This window comes from Anolis carolinensis, chromosome 3 (assembly GCF_035594765.1).
Source record: "Anolis carolinensis isolate JA03-04 chromosome 3, rAnoCar3.1.pri, whole genome shotgun sequence".
NCBI lineage: Eukaryota > Metazoa > Chordata > Lepidosauria > Squamata > Dactyloidae > Anolis > Anolis carolinensis.
This window is the reverse complement of record NC_085843.1, coordinates 200,496,665-200,516,367: the sequence shown is the minus strand read 5'-3', so window position 1 is coordinate 200,516,367 and position 19,703 is coordinate 200,496,665. Positions and strand designations below refer to the sequence as shown.

General features: G+C 38.3%; 1 protein-coding gene across 3 annotated transcripts in view; it reads right to left on the bottom strand.

Annotated features, from left to right (window-relative positions):
* mgmt (O-6-methylguanine-DNA methyltransferase) overlaps positions 1–19,703 on the bottom strand; it is a 261,325-nt gene that overhangs the window by 225,626 nt on the left and 15,996 nt on the right. Inside the window, exon 2 of one of the 3 annotated variants that reach the window (XM_008106688.3) lies at positions 14,627–14,671. The exons of 1 other annotated variant lie outside the window; for it this stretch is intronic. In XM_008106688.3, the coding sequence (XP_008104895.1) occupies positions 14,627–14,650 (24 nt within the window). In that variant the 5' untranslated portion in view covers positions 14,651–14,671. Of the gene's footprint in view, positions 1–7,986; positions 8,110–14,626; positions 14,672–19,703 lie in introns of those variants that run through there. One more of the 3 variants, XM_062976077.1, reaches the window with a different exon arrangement.

Sequence of the window (19,703 nt, the reverse complement as noted above, 5' to 3'; positions counted from 1 at the left end):
GACTGGAGATAAGTGGGCATGTTCAGGACAAAGGTATGTGCAATTGCAAAGTGTAAGACTAGGAGCAGGAGATAAAGTGCTGGAGATCCAAAACAGAAAAATGAGAGCAAGTCAAACCAAAATAGAAGTGGATGTCTGGTTAGTCAAGAGGAGAACTTTTTAGTAGCACTTTGGTTATGGAATTCCACCTGGGGGGGAAAAGGCTCAAATGGCATTTACCTTTCAATACCAAAGAGCATTTTTGTTATCTCAGGATTTTTTTCTACATATTTTTGAGCCATGAGAGGTTGAATCTGTGGATGCAGAATATGGAGAAACAAAGAAACACAGTACTATAATCTGCCCAAACATTTTTTTTTGGGGGGGGGAGAGGGGAGGATATAGAAATATCATAAATAAATGAGTGAAAAGCTATAATAATTACCAAGTGCTAATACTTGAAGTATAATTAGGTTTTAGAAGCTTTAGAGTGTAATAAGCTTCAAACAACAAAACTCTCATGTGCCATTCACCACCAGAGGAATTTCAAATGAAGAATCCAGTGGGAAACTGTTCAGTTCAAACTTATGAAGTGAGCTGTTTGATTCTATCAGTTTGGGATACTGCCCCAGTCCATGTTAACTTAACAAGCTAATAAAATGATCAGTGCCACTATTAACAGTTGTTATGAATGTCAGGAAAGGTGAGTAAAATGAATTGTAATAATCTACAATTGTTGCATTTTTCTCTATTTGACCCCAATGTGTAAGTTTTCTAGAAATGTATATGTGTATCTAACAACTAAAAGCAGTATTTTCATAAATTGTTGATTACATGGACTTTGGTTAACAAAACCTTATGCCATCATGTGCTTATTGAAGGCTGTGTTTTATTATTTACAGGGGGTTGCTTATTCTATTTTATAAAAGGCCCTTTTTATTGTTTAGTTATATTAAGATTTTCAGCAACTCCAGAAATTTCTTCTATTGTTAAGAGTGAATATGTAGCTCTTGAAGAAGTCCAATCAATAATATATAGAGACACAACTGCACTGGGCTTTTAATAAAAACAGGTTAACAAAAAAACTGTTTAAAGTATAAAAAACAACCATCAGTAAGCACATAAAGACCTGTTCCTTATTTAGCCTGCAGTTTCAGATTTGACAAGCAGTATGAGTATGAGTCAGCATAGTGTAGTGGTTTGAAAGTTGTAGTAGGACTCTTGGACACCAGGGTTCAAATCTATGCTCAGTCATGGAAAGACGCACTCAATCTCAGAAGAAGAAATAACTTTGTGATAGGTTTGCATTAAGGTTGCCATAAGTTGCAAACATCTTGAAAGCACACAAAAACAAACTGTATGCCTTTCATCTGAAATTGGTATGGAAGAGTAGGGGAGGTAAAACACTAGTTTTAGTATTTCTTGAAAACATCAAGTGCTAAAATCAATGAGAGTCAAGTTGAGGGGAACACGTTCTGTTCATGCCAAAATCGTGTGCAAGAATGGAGAGCTGGAGAAGGCAGTGTTTTTGTAAAAATTAGATCTCCAAGAATCAAATACTTAATTTTTAAAGTAATGGTTTATTTGCAACAACTGTAAAGATATACAGTGGAATGTCAACTTAAGATAATCCCAACATAAGAACATTTTGAGTTAAGAGCCATCACTTGGCCCTGGTTTTGCTTTGATATACAAGCAGCATTTTGAGTTAAGAGCTGGAGCCAGAGGGAGCACTTCCGTGAGAGTACAGGGCTTTAGAGCTTCAAGAAAGCAGCCTCTGTGCCTTGTGCTCTTGTCCGCTTTGGAAGATAGCTGTCTGCTTTGATTTTGTCGGCTTTGAGGTAAATTGGGTTAGTTTGTGTGGTTTTTATTCCTCGTATGTTTGGCTTCATGAAGCAAGAGAGGGAGAGCAAGAGAGGGAGGGAGGCTAGAATTAGTACAGTAGGAAGAATAGGATGCTTCTGCCTCTTTACATTGTGCTTTATGCTTCCTTGTCACAACTTTATGCTTCTACTATTGTGTCATAACTTTGTGCTTCTATCATTTTAAAGTTGTTCTTTATTTTTTTGTTGTTCCAGGTAAATGTGGTTTTGCCTTGCTATTACACTGATCAACACACATTTTGTTGCCTCAAATGTGCTTCCTTGCCACAATTTTGTGCTTCTATCATTTTAAAGTTGATTGTTATTTTTATTGTTCCATACAAATGTGTATTTCTACTATGTCTGCTATTTATAAAGTACCTTTTCTTATTTAAAAACATGTAACAAGTAGAGGTATGCACGACCCCAAAAATCCACTTCATTTGTATTTACAAAATTAGTGCAACCCTCGTTTTGATTCTAAATGTTTGAGCAATTCCTAAGCGATCCGGGACATATCTAATATGAAATCATGATAAATTTGTTATTTTTTCATTTTGTTATTTAAAAAACCTATAAGACATAAGCTATGCCATGCGGGGTTTGAGGTGGCTCTTCTCCCTCTGCCACCCAGCCTTACGTAAGCAGGCCCTACCCTGCGCTCGCCCTGAGGGCACAAAAAAGGAGAGAAAGGCAGACACAAAGAGAGGGGAGGACCCAAACTCCTTTACGAAAACTCAGAGGTGGGTGTTTTGATTTGTTTGTGTTTGATAGGGGTGGCTCTGGGAGATTGTAAATCAGGTTGTAAGTAAGGATTTAACAAAACACGATTTATGACCCTCTAATGATATTTTACATAGCCCTAGTAACAAAAACAATTTGGGGATGGGGGAGAGAACAGATTAATAGCATTTCCATTCATTTCAATGGGAAAACCCTTTGAGCTCAGAGCAATTTGAGTTAAGAGCTCAGTAACTGAATGGGCCAAACTCTTAACTCAAGGTATCACTGTACTTGAAAATGTATGGTAAGGCATGTTAGAAGTTACTGCATGAAACCTCAAGTGAAAAAAAAATCACATTCAGTAGTTATACGGCCCCTCATCACTCTCCATGAAATAACAAAAGGAAACTACAAAAATAGTGTGTGTGTGTGTGTGTGTGCGTGCGTGCACGCACTTGTGTGTGTGCAGGATTTTATATACAACAATAGAACAAATGAATAATCTTGCACAGGATACAGTTCACTTTGGTTTCTTGATGCAGAATTTACTTTGGGATAAGGAAGTACACAGACAACCATTAGTCACACACACAATTTGAAGACTATTTTTATCACTAGTTTAAAAAGTATTTTAAAAAGTTGCTTTGTTTTGTTTTTAGAAGGAGTAGTGAAATACTTACCTTAATAAAACAAACTAGCCTCTAGTGTTTCTACAAAGATTTGTGCATTGAAATTAGTGTGATCTTCCTCAAACAGTTATTGGTTGTTTTTTTAAATACTCCAATACTTTCAAAGAACTTTCGGAAAAAGAGAAAATGTTACTATCACAGTATGAAAAGTCTTTGATAATTAGCTATTGGAGAGAAAAAAACAAGAATGTAACCTGCTAATGAGCATAATAACTTTTAAAGCATCTGATTAAAACAGAAGTAACAGACTATGCTGTTTTTTCTAAGACTTTACCTAGCTACCCTTTCTATAGATCTTTTAGAATCAACTGTTAATTATATCACAATGAAAGCACAAAGTCTACCCTAATTGCATTTCTGAGTCATCTACCTGGAAGGGAAACTTTTTGTGAGGGCAAAGTGAAGATCCCAAAGATGAACTAAATGAAGTACATTTTAGTTTCACCTTCAGCTCTTTCTAAGATCTTTCAGAAGTCAAAAGAAAAGTAATATTGCAATGTCCCCCCTTTCCCTGTCCTCGTTCTAACATCAATATATTGTTTGAAAGAAATACACTAATTAGTTAATTGGACCCAGATCATGTTACCACTTGCATACTAAGAGCTCAAAGTCGTAAATGTTCACTGTGATTCCAAAAATATACAGACATGCCACACTTAATAAAGTTTCTGATAGTGCACTTCCTTTTTACAGTCAAGCCACCTATCCCCATCACCCTTTTTTCTTCATCCTATGTCTGGTAGTTTCTTATCAGCATCAGCACAGGGAAGATGGCAAAGAGGGCCAAAGAAACAAAGACTTTCAATATTAAGTTGAAGCAGCATATTTGCAGTAAACAATGCAATAAACTAAGTCTGAGCTGAAAAAGGAACCTAATGGAGCTAGCTGTAGTCATAGGCAAACTACCAGAATTCCTTATTTAGTGTATGAAAAACAAAAAACAAAAAAAGGTGAGAACAAATAAGCCTGCCTCATCATCTCTTCTCAACAGTTTTAAATCATTTATTTTATTGTTTACATTATTTGACATCTTGACCTTAGGCCACAAAGGCTCTCAGGATGGCTTAGGTAAAGGTTTCCCCTGACGTTAAGTGCAGTCATGTCTGACTCTGGGGGTTGGTGCTCATCTCCATTTCTAAACCGAAGAGCCGGCGTTGTCCGTAGACACCTCCAAGGTCATGTGGCCGGCATGACTGCATGGAGTACCGTTACCTTCCCGCCGGAGCGGTACCTATTGATCTACTCACATTGACATGTTTTCGAACTGCTAGGTTGGCAGGAGCAGGAGCTAACAGCGGGTGCTCATTCCGCTCTTGGGATTTGAACCTACAACCTTTGGTCTGCAAGTTCAGCAGCTCAGCGCTTTAACACACTGTGCCACCGGAGCTCCAGGATGGCTTACAAATTGTTAATTTGACAGCTCCCTGTCCTTATTCTTATATTCAAAATGACATATGACACAAAAGGAAAAAAGAATGGCAATATGGTAAGGGAATTTCCTATATACCCATGTACAAGTCTAGAAATTTTAGTCAAAAAAAATCAACCCAAAACAACAGGGTTGACTTATCTATAGGTCAATGTGAGTACTGCACCTCAACTCCTGTCAAAAAGGGAACCATCCCCTTCTCTAAGTAGAATGACAAAAAACAAAAGCTTAGTTCATCCTGAGAGAAAATAAAAGAAGTACTAACCCCCTCTACTTCCTCTGTGCTGGTACCACTTTGAATGCCTGAGCATGGAAATAGTGGCAAAAGTGACCCCTTGAAATTGCACTGGTGCTTCCCTTCTCTGCAGAATGACCTTTGACATATCCACAGATCATAACAAAATTCATAATTTTGGTCCCCAAACCTGTTCTTAACTTATATATAAGATAGAAGTCTACACAAATAAATACCGTCTTCTCTCCCTCAGAGGCCAGGGGAGTAGGAGCTAAGACAGAAGGAAGGCTTTTCATTTGCTTCTGGAACTATGCGTGATGGAACTTTGTCCTTCTCTCCCTATATATACATTTGGTCACTCGAATGGAAATCATAAGTGAAAAACTCTGAAAGAAAAATCTTTGGATGCATTTTGGAAGAAGCCTTCCTGTGGTCTCTAGATAGTTCAAAATCTTTTATGCAAGGCATACCTGACCGGGTTGTTTCATTTCACATGTGCATATAGATTTGTAAAAAAAAAAGAAAGTATGATGAAAGATTTTGTACTGCTTTACCATTTCATGGCATAGGAATCTATCCCTATTGTTTCCATGTTATTTCTGCCTCTTGTAGCAAATTGTCTGTTAAATAGGTAATGCCCAGGTATTGTCATTTTCCTCAGATGAAATAAAACTAACAATTTTGGGTGGCAATATAATATAACTGGAAATGTAAAAGAATGTACAAAGATTCCAGGTGTAGATATCTAGAAAGCACCTATAGCTGTGCTCCAATTGAGCTTTTGCAGAGAATTTAGACCATCTAGTAGCAAGGTTGAAGGCAGGATGAGTTTTGGTCATAATAATGTCTAGGTTTAGCATTTTCCCCGTTAGCAGCCCTTTCCTTATAAACTGAAGAAAATAAAGAAGATACCTCAACATGACTACTCAGGTGATGTTACCCCGATGTCTAATTACAGCCCCAATGTACTGTTTAACCTGATGTCTAACTACAGCCATGCTTAAAAAGTAGACTGTCATATAGGGCCTCCAAAAAAAGTGAGGGTGCTATGATGAGCAAAAAGCCCTGTTTCTTACACCATTTCTTTACACAAACCATCTGCTGTCAACATTTTCTTCTATTCTCAATGTTGCCCATGTGATTTTTTTTATTGGGCTTGAAATTTCTGAGAACCCAAATTCTCCCCTGCCCCAAAGTTTTTTCAAAGTTCACTTTCCTGGTTGCCTTACCTCTCTTTGTTAAATGTTACCAATTTATTCTCCTAGTTTCCAGTTCCTAATTCCTTAAGCAGAGCCACCTGTCCCATCTGTTCAATTTGGACTTTACGCCTCTGGGCCATGTCACTTATGTATTTTGTATGACATCTATCATGCTGCTAGCAGTACACGTTAAAGTGGCAGCATTTCAACCTAGCCGTATACAAACAGTGGAACTTGGAAAACATCTATGGCATTAAACATTTAACTTGATATTCACCTGTGTGTTTGTGGCTGACAAATGACCTAGACTTTCTTCTTCTGATTCCACGAAAAATCAAGGAAGACTTTCAGTTGCACACCCTGCCCAGCAGACAATGCCCAACATGCTGAAATCCCATCATGGATTTTAAGGGATATCAAGAAGAGAAGAAACTAATTAAAGTTGAAATATCCTGAATATAATCTCTATCTGTTGACTCAGCTCAAGAGATTAAATCCCTATATACTTGGTTATATGAGAGAAAGAGAGAGAGAGAGATATTAGTGATCCCTTCCCAGCTGTTAAGGAGCAATACCTGAATATAGATTTCTTGTGGGAGTCCATAAGAGAAGACAAAACATGTGATTGGAATGATGTCAGTTCCCCAAAGGCACCAACTCATACTTATACAGAAAGAAAGACATCTCCATACCTTTATATATACACAAGAGGAAATATAACAGAGTGATGCCTTTATTAGTGCCCAAGAAGAATAATGGACTACAATAGCTCATCCTAGAAATAGGCAGACTTGAAGTAATGTGGGTTAATGATGAACAACATTTGCTTCATTGTTAAATGATTATGCTTCTTCCATGAATAAGATACATTTAGACGTGTTTTATCACACTGCTGAAATCACAAGAGATAAGTCTTGAAGCATTCAATATGGCTCATATGTCATTCTATTACTACTATTGGTCATATTTAATCCAAGAAGTGGAAGACATAAAAATAGCAGAATTAAGATGATCACTGCAACAACAAAAAAGGCACATTTGGTGCTGGTGGTGGTGATTTTTAATCGCAGTGAATTAGATCCCACATTTCTATTATATGGCTGAAAGACAGTGGGTCCTCCCAGACAACAGAGAAAGAAAGTCATTTTGGACAAATGTCTCCTGCGAATCCATCCTTCAGGCATAGCACCTGCCACACTTTCCCAAAAGGTTCCCCAATGATCTGGAGCAGATGTCACTGGGGATTTCACTGGTAAGAACACATTGGTCAAAATGGTTCTCATAACAAGATTAACTAAGCAAGTGACCAAAAGGCTGTCTTCCATACTATTTGAAGCTTCTGAGTTGTCTTAAAATTATTTTGAAATTAAGCACCTGACAACAGTCTAGTCTGAGTGTAACTAGAGTATGCATGATTCTGGTTTTCACTTCTTTATCAAGGTAAGAGGCTGGGGAGTAACTGAAAAAAATAAATCAAAGATGAGGGCTTCCTGCCACTCCTCTCCACTAATAGTGCCAAATCTGGAAGAACGGACAAACTGTACACATAAAAGCTGTGGTCAAACTGTCACTACACAATGAAGTCAGAACACCAATACAGTACTAATTTGGATTACAGTCCCATAATATTTTCCAAAGAACTTTCATTTCCCAATCTGAAGAATATTTGGAATCTGTGAAACACAGCAAAAACTAGACCTTCCCGTTTGTCGACTATCAAATTTAACAAAGAACATTTTTACCCCAACTTAATTGGAATGGTATGGGAAAATGTCAGAAAGCACCCATATTTCAGAGAGAGAGAGAGAGAGAGAGAGAGAGAGAGAGAGAGAGAGAGAGAGAGAGAGGGAGAGAAACACTATCAACCTACCTTTAAATATATGAAATAGGTCCCAGAATGATACCCAGAGGTCTTTCCCATGTCCTTTTAGGTGACAAGTCCTCACATCCCAAAATAATCACTCTGAAGGGTTGAGGTGAGCAATGTGTCATGGAGAAGAAGAAGCAAAAGTTGTCAAAACAACAAGCAAACAGACCTCGGGCTACTGTTTTCTGCTCTGCTCCTACAAAGGGCACTTTGAAGACAAGTCACGATCCTGTATAATTTGGTGAAGCAAATTATATTTCAGAAAGACAAGGAAATGGCAGACAGTGCCAGTTAATAAACAGTTTTCAAAGTCATACAGTCTCCTGTTTTATTGTTATTATAAGTAATATAATATCAATAAAGCAATATGTAGTTGTTTTCCATGATAGCATGGCTGCCTTTCTTTTGGTGGTATTGCTCCTGTAAGCTTCAACAGAATCTGTCCTCAATACCAAGATGACTTCTTTTTAACTGATACAATGTCACTAGAGCTGGAAAACCAGCAACATAAGAAAGTGTCTTGGCTGTCAAATTTGTCATTTAAACGTCACAGGCAGGCACACATGCTTCAAGTCAAAATAAAATGGAACTAATAATAATTCCCTTCTTAAGAAAAAAATATTTGTTGGTAGACTTCAGGATGACAGTCATATTCCATGGTTCATTGCTCACCACAACCTGCCACTTGAGGGCAGAATGTGTGATTAACTAAAATAAAACATGAGTACCTTAAACAAAATACCATATATTTCCAAAGTTTTTTTTAAAAAAAATCTAAATTAAAAGAAACGTAGGTGACAATATCTCAGCTATAGTCTTAACAACTACATTTTACAACATCAACCTCTTAGAAAAGTAATAAAACTAGATATACTCAAAAACAGGAAGAGAAATCCTTGATCTAAAGTACAGAATTCCCTCCATTGTCTTAAATTATTAAAAGGGAAAGGTGAACAATTTCACACAAATGTATGAGCTTTCAAGAGCAGTACTACCTCTTGATACGCAAAGAATACTCTTCTTATACTTACGTCAACAATTGGGAACCAAGTTGCAAGATCCAAAACGAGACTAACAGTATGCCTTAAAGGCAGAATTTTATGTTGAGGATCAACTAACAAAGGTACCATAGGATGTAGAAGAATACTGGAATATATTGTTCCCATGCTACCATATTGGCAAGACAATCTACCAGTCAACAAGTTAAGTGAAATGAAGTGAAGCTATTAGACAAATGGTTGGCAACCTAGGAAAAGAACAACTCCAGTAATACTGTATACCTCTTTGACCATCAGCCACAGTCTCCTTGAAAACATGAATTTCCAACCCTCCAAATGAAAGTTCCACAAATGCAAGAAGATACATAAAGGTATAACAGGCCTCCTATTATTCAACACTTAGCCCACACTGCCATGAGACTACACACATTGTATAGTACAGTTCCCAATCACATCATAACACCAGTAGTATGCAAACATCACAGCTGGTGACCATAAATTAGATGAATGGACAAGAGGTTCCTTTCTAATAGCTTCATGTAGCACACATCCAAGACATCACAACAAGGGATTTCAGTGATGTGGGGGAAAGGAGAAAGGAAAGGTCTATTTTTAATTGCTACTTTTGGTAGGAACAGAAATCTATGGCTGAAGATAAGATTCACAACTGGAAAGTTGTGCCACAGATGTAGTGGGATGCATAGCATTGCTAGTTTTGATATCTGCAGTTATGTAAGAGCATGTGATAGGTGTTTCTCCTCATGAGTTTATCAGATCTCTTTCATGATCTGGGCAGCATATGGACATTGTTATTGCTACAATCTCATTAGTAGACTGATACCTACATTTTATGGTGCTTTTTGAAATTCTTTGTATCCCACAACTCAATCCCAAGCTCCAAGTTGAGTACACACGTGGCAACTGTTCCATCTACATAACAGCAGCACATTTTGTGCGTACAGGAATTTGCTACACTGAAGGACAAGTTTTTCCCATGCCTTGGAAGTCATGACAACTAACAGAGTTCTAAATTTTTTAGATTAATAATGAATTTCAGAACAACTGTATAGCGTTAAATACCTCTACTCTGTTTAGTAATCTGGCCTACTGTTTAAGACTGCTAAAACGTTAACATCAGCACAACTGACACACAGGCAAGACCAAGGTTAATTTAGGCGATCCCTCGTAGTTCAAGGACGATTGTCTTCCATCTCTAGTGTCTTGGGGGTGGGTTCTTAGGTGGCCGAAGAGACCTATTCTTGATCTGCATGTTCTCCCGCAGTGAGGACATCGGTTTCCAGGTGGAAGGCGGTCCCGGTCAGGGTTGGCTTGACGGGCCTTCCTCTTGGCATGTTTCTCCCTTAAGCCATCCATTCTTGCCTCTTTGAACTCCGCAGCACTGCTGGTCTCAGCTGACCAATTAGAGCACTCAAGAGTCAGGGCTTCCCAGTCTATGCCACAGTTTTTAAGGTTGGCTTTAAGCCCATCTTAAAATCTCTTTTCCTGCCCACCAACATTACGTTTCCTGTTCTTGAGTTCGGAGTAGAGTAGCTGCTTTGGGGGATGGTGATTCGGAGACGGGCATTCGGACAATGTGGCCAGTCCAGCGGAGTTGATGGCATAGGAGCATCGCTTCAATGCTGGTGGTCTTTGCTTCTTCCAGCATGCTGACGTTTGTCCGCCTGTCTTCCCAAGAGATTTGCAGGATTTTTCTGAGGCAACGCTGATGGAAACGCTCTAGGAGTTGAGTGTGATATCTGTAGAGCAGGGTTGGGAAGACAATGGCTTTATAAACAAGCACCTTGGTATCTCTACGGATGTCCTGAACCTCAAACACTCTCTGCTTCATATGGAAAAATGCTGCACTCGCAGAGCTCAGGCGGTGTTGTATTTCAGTGTCGATGTTGACTTTTGTGGCGAGGTGGCTACCAAGGTAGCGGAAATGGTCAACGTTTTCTAATGTGACACCATTAAGCTGTATTCCTGGCATTGCAGAGGGATTAGCTGGTGCCTGCTGGAAGAGCACTTTGCTTTTCTCGATGTTCAATGAGAGGCCGAGCTTCTTGGCTCTACATGATTTCAACCTGGATGTGTGCAGCTGTCATGCGCACCACTGTACACACAGAGTATTCTGGGAAATTTGGAAGAGTATTCTGGGAAATTGTATGAAAGTATCCACATATGCAACAACACAGAGAAAGGCTTTCCTCTGTAGACCATACTGGAGAAAGAGCTATGCATAGCACACATGATGTTAGGGGTGAAATAACCCTATTCACACTGTGTTGGTTGTGCTATATTAATAATGTTTAACAATTATAGCTTAGCAGGAGTTTCTTTGTTCCACAGATATGAGCTAGTCCATACCTGCAAAACTTCATCTTCTATTGTCACATAAAGGAAAGCTGAAGCTAACAAATCTGATTTTAAAAAATATATAAAATGTGTGGATTTTCCCCCAGATTTAACAGGAGCTGAAAAACTATTTTTTTAGATATGAATCAAAGTGGCAAGGTTTATAATCAAAACTGCATACTATTTCACAAGATGTTCTGTTATCAAAATCCACAAAAAATTCCAAGAACTGCTTGCTATGTTCTTCGAGGAGCTCGAGTCAAAACCAACTAAGAGATAATGCAACTAGGCATAACACAATAAAAGATATTACCTTTGCAATGCATTATTGCTGCCAATTACAAGAATCACTTCAACTTAATTTCAAAAGCACAATCACCCTCAACTGTAACAGTCTCTTTTTTAAATTTCAAACTGTATTACATTAAGGCAATAACTCACCTTCCAGCTATAATATTGGTCTCCCTTATTGCAAAAATACATTTCATAAATACTTCATTGACAAGTCAAGCTAATTCAGGTTAATTTTATTGTATTTTGGTGCTATCTCACATTTGTGTGCAATTACCTCTATCATTTTATTGCCATAGCAGAAAGTAATCAGAGCAATTATTTGAAAAAGAGAAAGCATATAAATTCTAAGTCACCGTTTCTGGCATTTTTGATAAAATAGCAGCTTTATCTCAGAAAGTGGCAGGGACATCAGATAAATCATGCATCAGTCAAGTGTAGCTGACCCCCAAGTGCATTGCACAATATCAGAAGTGCTTCAAAAGAAACTTTCCTGCATCATCCATCATCCTCCATAAGACTGAAATAGATACACCTGAGGAGTCAGGACTAGAGAATAATAAGAAAACCAAAAAAATCATCCAAGCAATATGGGTAACACTATTAACAGTACTATCCTTTAAGCTAAACCACCGGAAACCTTAGCATCTGCTTGTAAATAAATAGTACTATTTCCATAGACATATTTAAAAGAATCAAACAAATACTTGTATAGGGTTTTCTCTATATAGTTCCCTATAATTTTAAGGAGTGTGTTATTAAGGGACTGCACTAAAGTAAATATTATATATGTCGAGATATGTGTATATTTGTAAGCATACACACAGTAATTGTCAGCCATGAAAAGCTGTTCAAGTACAAGCAAAAAATAAAATAATACATGCACTATGTTTATTCCATACTCATTTAGCTATATCCCTCAGTATCCACAAATCACAGTGCACAGGGCAAGCAGAGAGAGTCCTTTGCCTGGCAAATGAAAGCAGCAAGGGATGCCAACATGAGCCAAGTTCAGATGTACATATTCAAAGTGATGAAAATGAAGTACTGTCTCTGTAGCAAAACTGTGAACACAATGCTCAGGGTTCTGTTAACAGAATGCTGAACAACCATCTGGATATAAACTGATACCTCTGGATTTCTTTATGCTTATTAGCTGCTTCTATAAAGCACTATCACTAATAGACTAGTGCTGGGGGAAAGAAATATATTTTGAGAGCTTTCTCAAAGTATGTGCTCTGCACTACAGAAAGCCTTCCAGACTATTCAGTTTCAAGGACATATAAGTTCAGTCTCAACTGCAACACTCTACTCCCAGTCACACTAATAAGTGAAGGAAAGCAGTTGTTCACATATGAGAAAAGAAAGGCATATTGTCATACAAAATCCAAGTGCCTCATCAAATTGAAGTCCACATGATAGGTGATAGTGGGGGGATTCACCATGCAGCATAGTAAATCCAGCGGCTGCGAGGGGCACCCAACCCCCCGCATTGCCCAGATTGCCCCTTACCCATCCCACAGGGGGAAGCATCACTGCCAAGCTTCTCGCTGCGCTTGCCCCATTCTTCTCAGTGAGAACATAGGAAGCCTCCCATGTTCTCGTTGCTCCCTCTTAACAACCATTTCACCACAGTTAAGGGACGTAGCCCCGCATGAGGTAGATGTACATTGTTCGATAGGATCCAGCGGGCTCTGCCCTTCAACTGTGGTGAAAACGTCATACGACAGATAAATTTACTTGCATGGCGAGGTCGCAAGACGGGATGGCATTTGTGATATTGAAGGTTGCATCTACACTATAGAAAATTAATACTGTTTGCCACCATTTTAAGTGCCTTGGCTCAATGATATGGAACCCATGGATTTGTAGTTTGGTGAGGCACCAGACAATTTGGCAGAGAGGGGTAAAGATGTAGTTACAAGTCATATAATTCCATAGCATTGAGCCATGGCAGTTAAAGTGGTGTCAAACTGCATAAATTCTGCAGTGTAGATGTACCTGAAAATATGGTTCAGGACTGTCTCTTTCTTTATTCAATTCTAAATGGCAACTGCTCATAGTGATTCACAGAACTGAATGGAGTTTCTGAGAACTGATTCAGCCCTTATATGATTTTCTCCAAAGTGAGTAATTTTTGATGTGTGTAGCTATTTAGAAAACAATGGAAATAGTTAGGATTGTATAAATATTGGCTTATAATGAAAGAATGCTAACAGAATTAACTGGGGGGAAAAACCCATGCCATTATTTAAACAACTTTTCATTTCTGATTAAGAGGCTATGCTTTGAGTTCTTCTCCAAACCAGAAACAAACCTGCACTAATAAACAAGGTGACCTGTTCATTTCTGATAGGTAAGTGTGTTAAGTTGATTGCACTGTACAAAAACCCTCATACAATAAAAAGAAAGAGAAAAAAAGAAAACAAGGGGGATTATTACCACAAAGCACTTTATTCACATACATGTGTGTTCTATATTATGTATGCTTCAATAAAATAAAATAATTGTGTACATTTAACTTAACATTATATAAAATAAAGTTTCCTGTGAAGTTTAGTTTTATCAAAGAAATAATTGATTTTATATTATTTCACTTGACTCCCAACATTCATTCGGATGATAAGTTGAAATCTGGTTATTTATGGATTGTTGTTGTTTTTTTTAAAAAAATATTCATCAAGTCACAGAACAGCCGAAAACTGTTCAGTTAACCCTAAAAATACAGCAATGTTCAAATAGGTTATGCTCTGTGGAAGATAGATATGTGATGCGGAAAGGTCCACTGCTGCCTGTTACCAACCATGACAGAGCTACTGAGATTTACAATGCAGCATCAATCTTGTCAACTGGATTCTTAACACTGACTGCTGGACACTGGGGAAAGATGCCAACTATGTTATGTGAATTTTTCTCCAGCATTATTACTTTGTGCGTGGACCTAAATGTGCTCCCCCCCCACACACACACACACAAACACACATACACATTCAACTTACTTTTTGAAGCAGTTTTGATGCCATGTTAAATCGTCGAAGCTTTGCCTAAAAGCATGGGGAAAAATGAAACTTGTTAGGAAAATAAAAATATAGATTTTAGAAGCAGATAACAGAGGTGGCTTGGGCTATATTATTTATTCTCTTATAACATGAAATCACACACAAACACACAGGACTGCATATTTTAAGAGTGTATAATACAAAGCAGTGGATGGGAATTTCTCTTTTCTTATGAGCAAACAGGAATTTTGAAGATCACAAGGTCATCTATCATCTGTAATGAGTCATAATCAACAGATGACAATACGAGAACTTCTCTCATCGCTTTCCCCATAAAATAGGGATCCACAGGATAATAGAATAGCTTGAGACACATCCGAAAGCCTGTAAAAATACTGCTTAAAATATACGTGCATGAACCACTAAATGCTGCCTTTCTTTTTCCTTCTCCATATTTGTTTCCTTCCTTAGATTAAACAAAATGTCCAGGACATATATTGAAGTATAAGGAATGATGTAAAAAAGAAAAACAAACATGAGTCTGAGCTGATAAGAATAATGCTACCATGGCTATCATTTAAATTTAGATCCTAAGGAGGTTTTTTTCCCAAATGACACAAACTCAGGACATAATTTTGAAATCTTTAACATGTTTGAATGAAAGCTAAGAATATGAAATATAGGAAGTACTTTCCAAGTTTGAACATTTAGGATCATTGTTATAGTGTACTTTATAACTCACTTTATACTTGGCAATAACAATGTCGTTTTTCAATACTCAACTGGAACTGCATTTTCTTTCTACCAAGGATAAATACAGTCAAAATTTATCAAGTGACAACTTGCTGCTGTGTAAAATCCTATCTGGGAAATCAGATGACTTTTACTGGACAAAGCTGGCTATCTAAATTGTCCATCCTCAAAATGGTGAATATTTTACAACTACTCTTCTTTAGATTTCCAAAGAGGAACACAAGTTTTTTATTTCCATGTGGAAAACAATACAGGTGGACTCACCAACATATCATAAAGGATATACTGTACTTATTAGAATCTAGTGCACCATCGAATCTAATGCACACCTCAATTTTCAAGATCCTAAAACCAAAAAATAGGTTTTGCTGGTGAATGTAATATACAGCAGCAAAAAGTGCTCTCTTTGTAATTTGTTCCAAAAAGGTGTTGCTGTGTGCTTAGTATTCCTTCTTTAAAAATAAAAAGTGTTTGATCATCAAACTTTTCAGCAATGGAGAATAACATTGGGTAACCCTTTCCTCAAGGAGTCTTGAATGACAATATAACAGTAGAAATAACAATAACAACAACAACAACAACAAAAACAACAACAGATATCAGAACAGGGGGTTTGAAGGGCTTTAAATATACTATAAAAGTCGCATTCCCTTCCTGAGCATTAGAAGTTATTTCTCTGCCAGAGATATCCTTGAGAATCCATGCGGGATGTACTTGGAAAGGGGGGGGAGGGTCCATTTTCCTTAGCCTCTCAATGGGAGGCTATGGAAAATGAACCTGGGAAAGTGGAGGGAATCCCTTTTCCTTAGCCTCTCAATGGGAGGCTAAGGAAAACAGACCTGGAAATGGGGGGGGGGGGGCGTTTTCCTTAGTTCTTGTCTCTTAAAGAGGCTTTGGAAAACGGACTTGGGAAGGGGGGGTTCCTTCTCCTTCACGTCTCTTAAGGAGAAGTGGCTCCCCTCACCATACTAAGCCATGTCTGGCTTGGCTGGGGAGCATGGCTTTCCAGATGGCCTCTTTCAGAGCTTGAATGAGGGCAACTGGGAAGACACAGCTTCTCCATCAGGTGGAGGCTAGAAATCCAATACCCTGAGCCAGACGGAGGGGCACAAGCACCTTTTAGCACACAATTCTAACACACCACTGAATGTAACATGCATCTCCATTTTGACTAAGCAATTAAAGCCAAAATTATGTGCATTACATTTGAATAAATGCAGTATACATAAGGAACTCCAGACCATTTATTTCATCAGACTGTATTCCAACAAAGTTAAGATAAAAATCAAGTCCTAAATTACTGATCTAGCCATGCCAATGAGAGCTAAGAACACAAAAGCATGTGCCAAAAAATCTTATCCAAAAACAATAATATGTCTAACCAAACCTCTCATAGTGGTAGACCATGTCCAATGAGCATGCCATTTTAGAAACCTAAGATACAGCCCTTCCCGCAAAAAAATTCTGTACGAGGTTTCTCAATAATTAGGATTACAAAGCTGAGTTTCATTTTGTTTGCTGGAGGTCTTTCTTTGCTAAGTCAGACACGTGTATAGGGAGTATTCTCAGATCTTAATTAGAGGGGTGGGGATGTTGAAGTCTTAACAAGAAGTGGACTTCTCCCAAGTGTTTTAGTTAAATGTGTGTTAAAAATAAAGAGCTTTGAGCAGCCTGAATAGAAATTATATCCCCTTTCAATCATGCTAACCCAATTTAGTACAGGTAGCAAAACCAGCCAAGACCTAGATTTCAAAGATAAATTGGGGTGGAGGGAAGCACATCACTTTCAAAATTGATTGAACTTCTTGTTTGTGATTGCTTAATGAAGCATGCTTTGTAAGAACAGAAATGATATTCAGTAATAAAACTAAAATATTTGTTTTCTTCTAATTCGAACTCATTTCAATTTCTGTAGCCAAAAAGTGCTGTTGTCATTCAATCACAGCTCTAATTTTTTTCCAATTTTACTTGTTTTTTTAAAAAGATGTTTTTTGTGATGGAATGCTCCTCCAAATACATCAACCTGCTAAAAGGCATAAATTTTGTAGTTGAATGTAAAAACTAGTCCAAATGACCAGGGCAACTATTGCCAGCCAGAGCAGACATTATTTAGGTAGTTGGTCAATTGTTTTGGGTTAGTGTGAAAGGTTTTCTTTACAGCTTTCTTCTTCACATGAAAAGTCAGCCATTAAGGATGGGCATTCTACACTGCTGTTCTGCCAGAAACAAATTTATATTCACATGGTAGCATAAGAGCTCTTGCCTGCTCTCTGAACTGGTGAAACCCCAAAACTATCATCACCCAATGAGACTCGATTAAGCCAAGGGTATAAAATGCATATGCATGTTTTGACCACTGAAAGGTAATTACACTCTGCAAAGACAAACATCTTTACAAAAAAATATACCACAGGTATTGCCATGAAGCATGCAATTCCACCTCATCAGCCACAATCGAAGCTAGACTATTATTTACATATACTGTACTTCCCCTGCCCATTTACAAACTTGCCCTCCTATCCTCTATGGTTTATTTCCTATGGCAAGATCCAGTAGGGGAAGTAGATTCATTCCCATATCTTTCCCGGTCCACTGTCATCTTGAAATTCGTGTATTGGCTTTCTCAGTCACAAGATATACCCAATATCCTATTGACAGTCTCTTCCCATGTCTTGATGCAGCCAATGCTCCAAACAGTCCAGAAAGGTCTACCTCATCACAATCACTTTGTAATATAGCTGCTACAGTATGATCCCCATGTCCATGAGGGACACGTTCCTGGACTTACAATGGAAACATGAAATTGCAGATAACAGCAAATTCTATACAAAGGCATAACTTCTGGCAGAAGCATATCATTGAATTGCACTAGAGGTTCTAGAAAATGCCAAGAGCTAATATCTTTTAACAATTTCTAAGTCCTATTGACTATGGTCAATCTCCAGCTGAAACATACCACACAATCGTGCTGAAGAATCAACATTTGTGAGGGGGGTTAAGTTTAACTGTGGCTACCTATCCTACAGATATGGGAGGGCATTGTACTATATATGTCTACATTTATATCTAAAGTTCTAGATAAGTGTTTCTCAACCTGGGAGTCGGGACCCCTGGAGGGTGTCATGAGGGGGGTGTCAGAAGGGTCACCAAAGACCATCAGAAAAACACATATTTCTGATGGTTGTAGAACCCCTTGGGCAGAGAAGGCTGACGATCTCTCCGCCTGTCCTCCTCTTCCTTTTTGGAAACAGACATCGAATCTTCCCACCAAAAGCCCCCTCCTGCTGTGATTGGTCATCAAAAACAGCCCCACCAGTATTCAATGTTGATCATTTATGTAGTGTGTGAAGTTCGGTGCAGATTCATTGTGGGCTGGGCTCAGGGTGCTCTTTGATTGTAGGTTAACCAGCAACTACAACTCCCAAATGACAAAATCAATTCTCCCAACCCCACCAGTATTCAAATTTGGGCGTATCAGGTATCTCTGCTAAATTTGATCCAAATTTAGTTGACTGGGTTCACAGTGCTCTCCAGAGGTAGGTGAACTACATCTCCTTTATATCACTGTCAATTCCTCCCAGATTCCTCCAGTATTTTCTGTTGGTCATGGGGGTTCTTGGTGGGAGGTTTGGCCCAATTCTATCATTGGTGAGGTTCAAGGGGCTCTTTGATTGTAGGCGAACTGTAAATCCCAGCAACTACAACTCCCAAATGTCAACATCTATTTCCCCCAAACTCCACCAGTGTTCACATTTGGGCATATTGGGTATTCGTGCCAAGTTTGGTCCAGATCCATCATTGTTTGAGACCACAATGCTCTCTTGATGGAGGTGAACTACAACTCCAAAACTCAAGGTCAATGCCCACCAAACCCTTCCAGTATTTTCTGTTGGTCATGGGAATTCTATGTGCCAAGTTTGATTCAGTTCCATCGTTGGTGGAATTCAGAATGCTCTTTGATTTTAGGTTAACTATAAATCCCAGCAACTACAACTCCCAAATGACAAATCCAAGCAACTACAACTCCCCCCCCCCCCAACCCCATCAGTATTCAAATTTAGGCATATTTGATATTTGTGCCAAATTTGTTCCAGTGAATGAAAATGCATCCTGCATACCAGATATTTACATTACGATTCACAACAGTAACAAAATTAGTTATGAAGTAGCAACGAAAATAATGTTATGGCTGGGGGGTCACTATTTATTATTTATTTATTTACAGTATTTATATTCCGCCCTTCTCACCCCGAAGGGGACTGAGGGCGGTTCACATTACACATATAAGGCAAACATTCAATGCCTTAACATAGAACAAAGACAA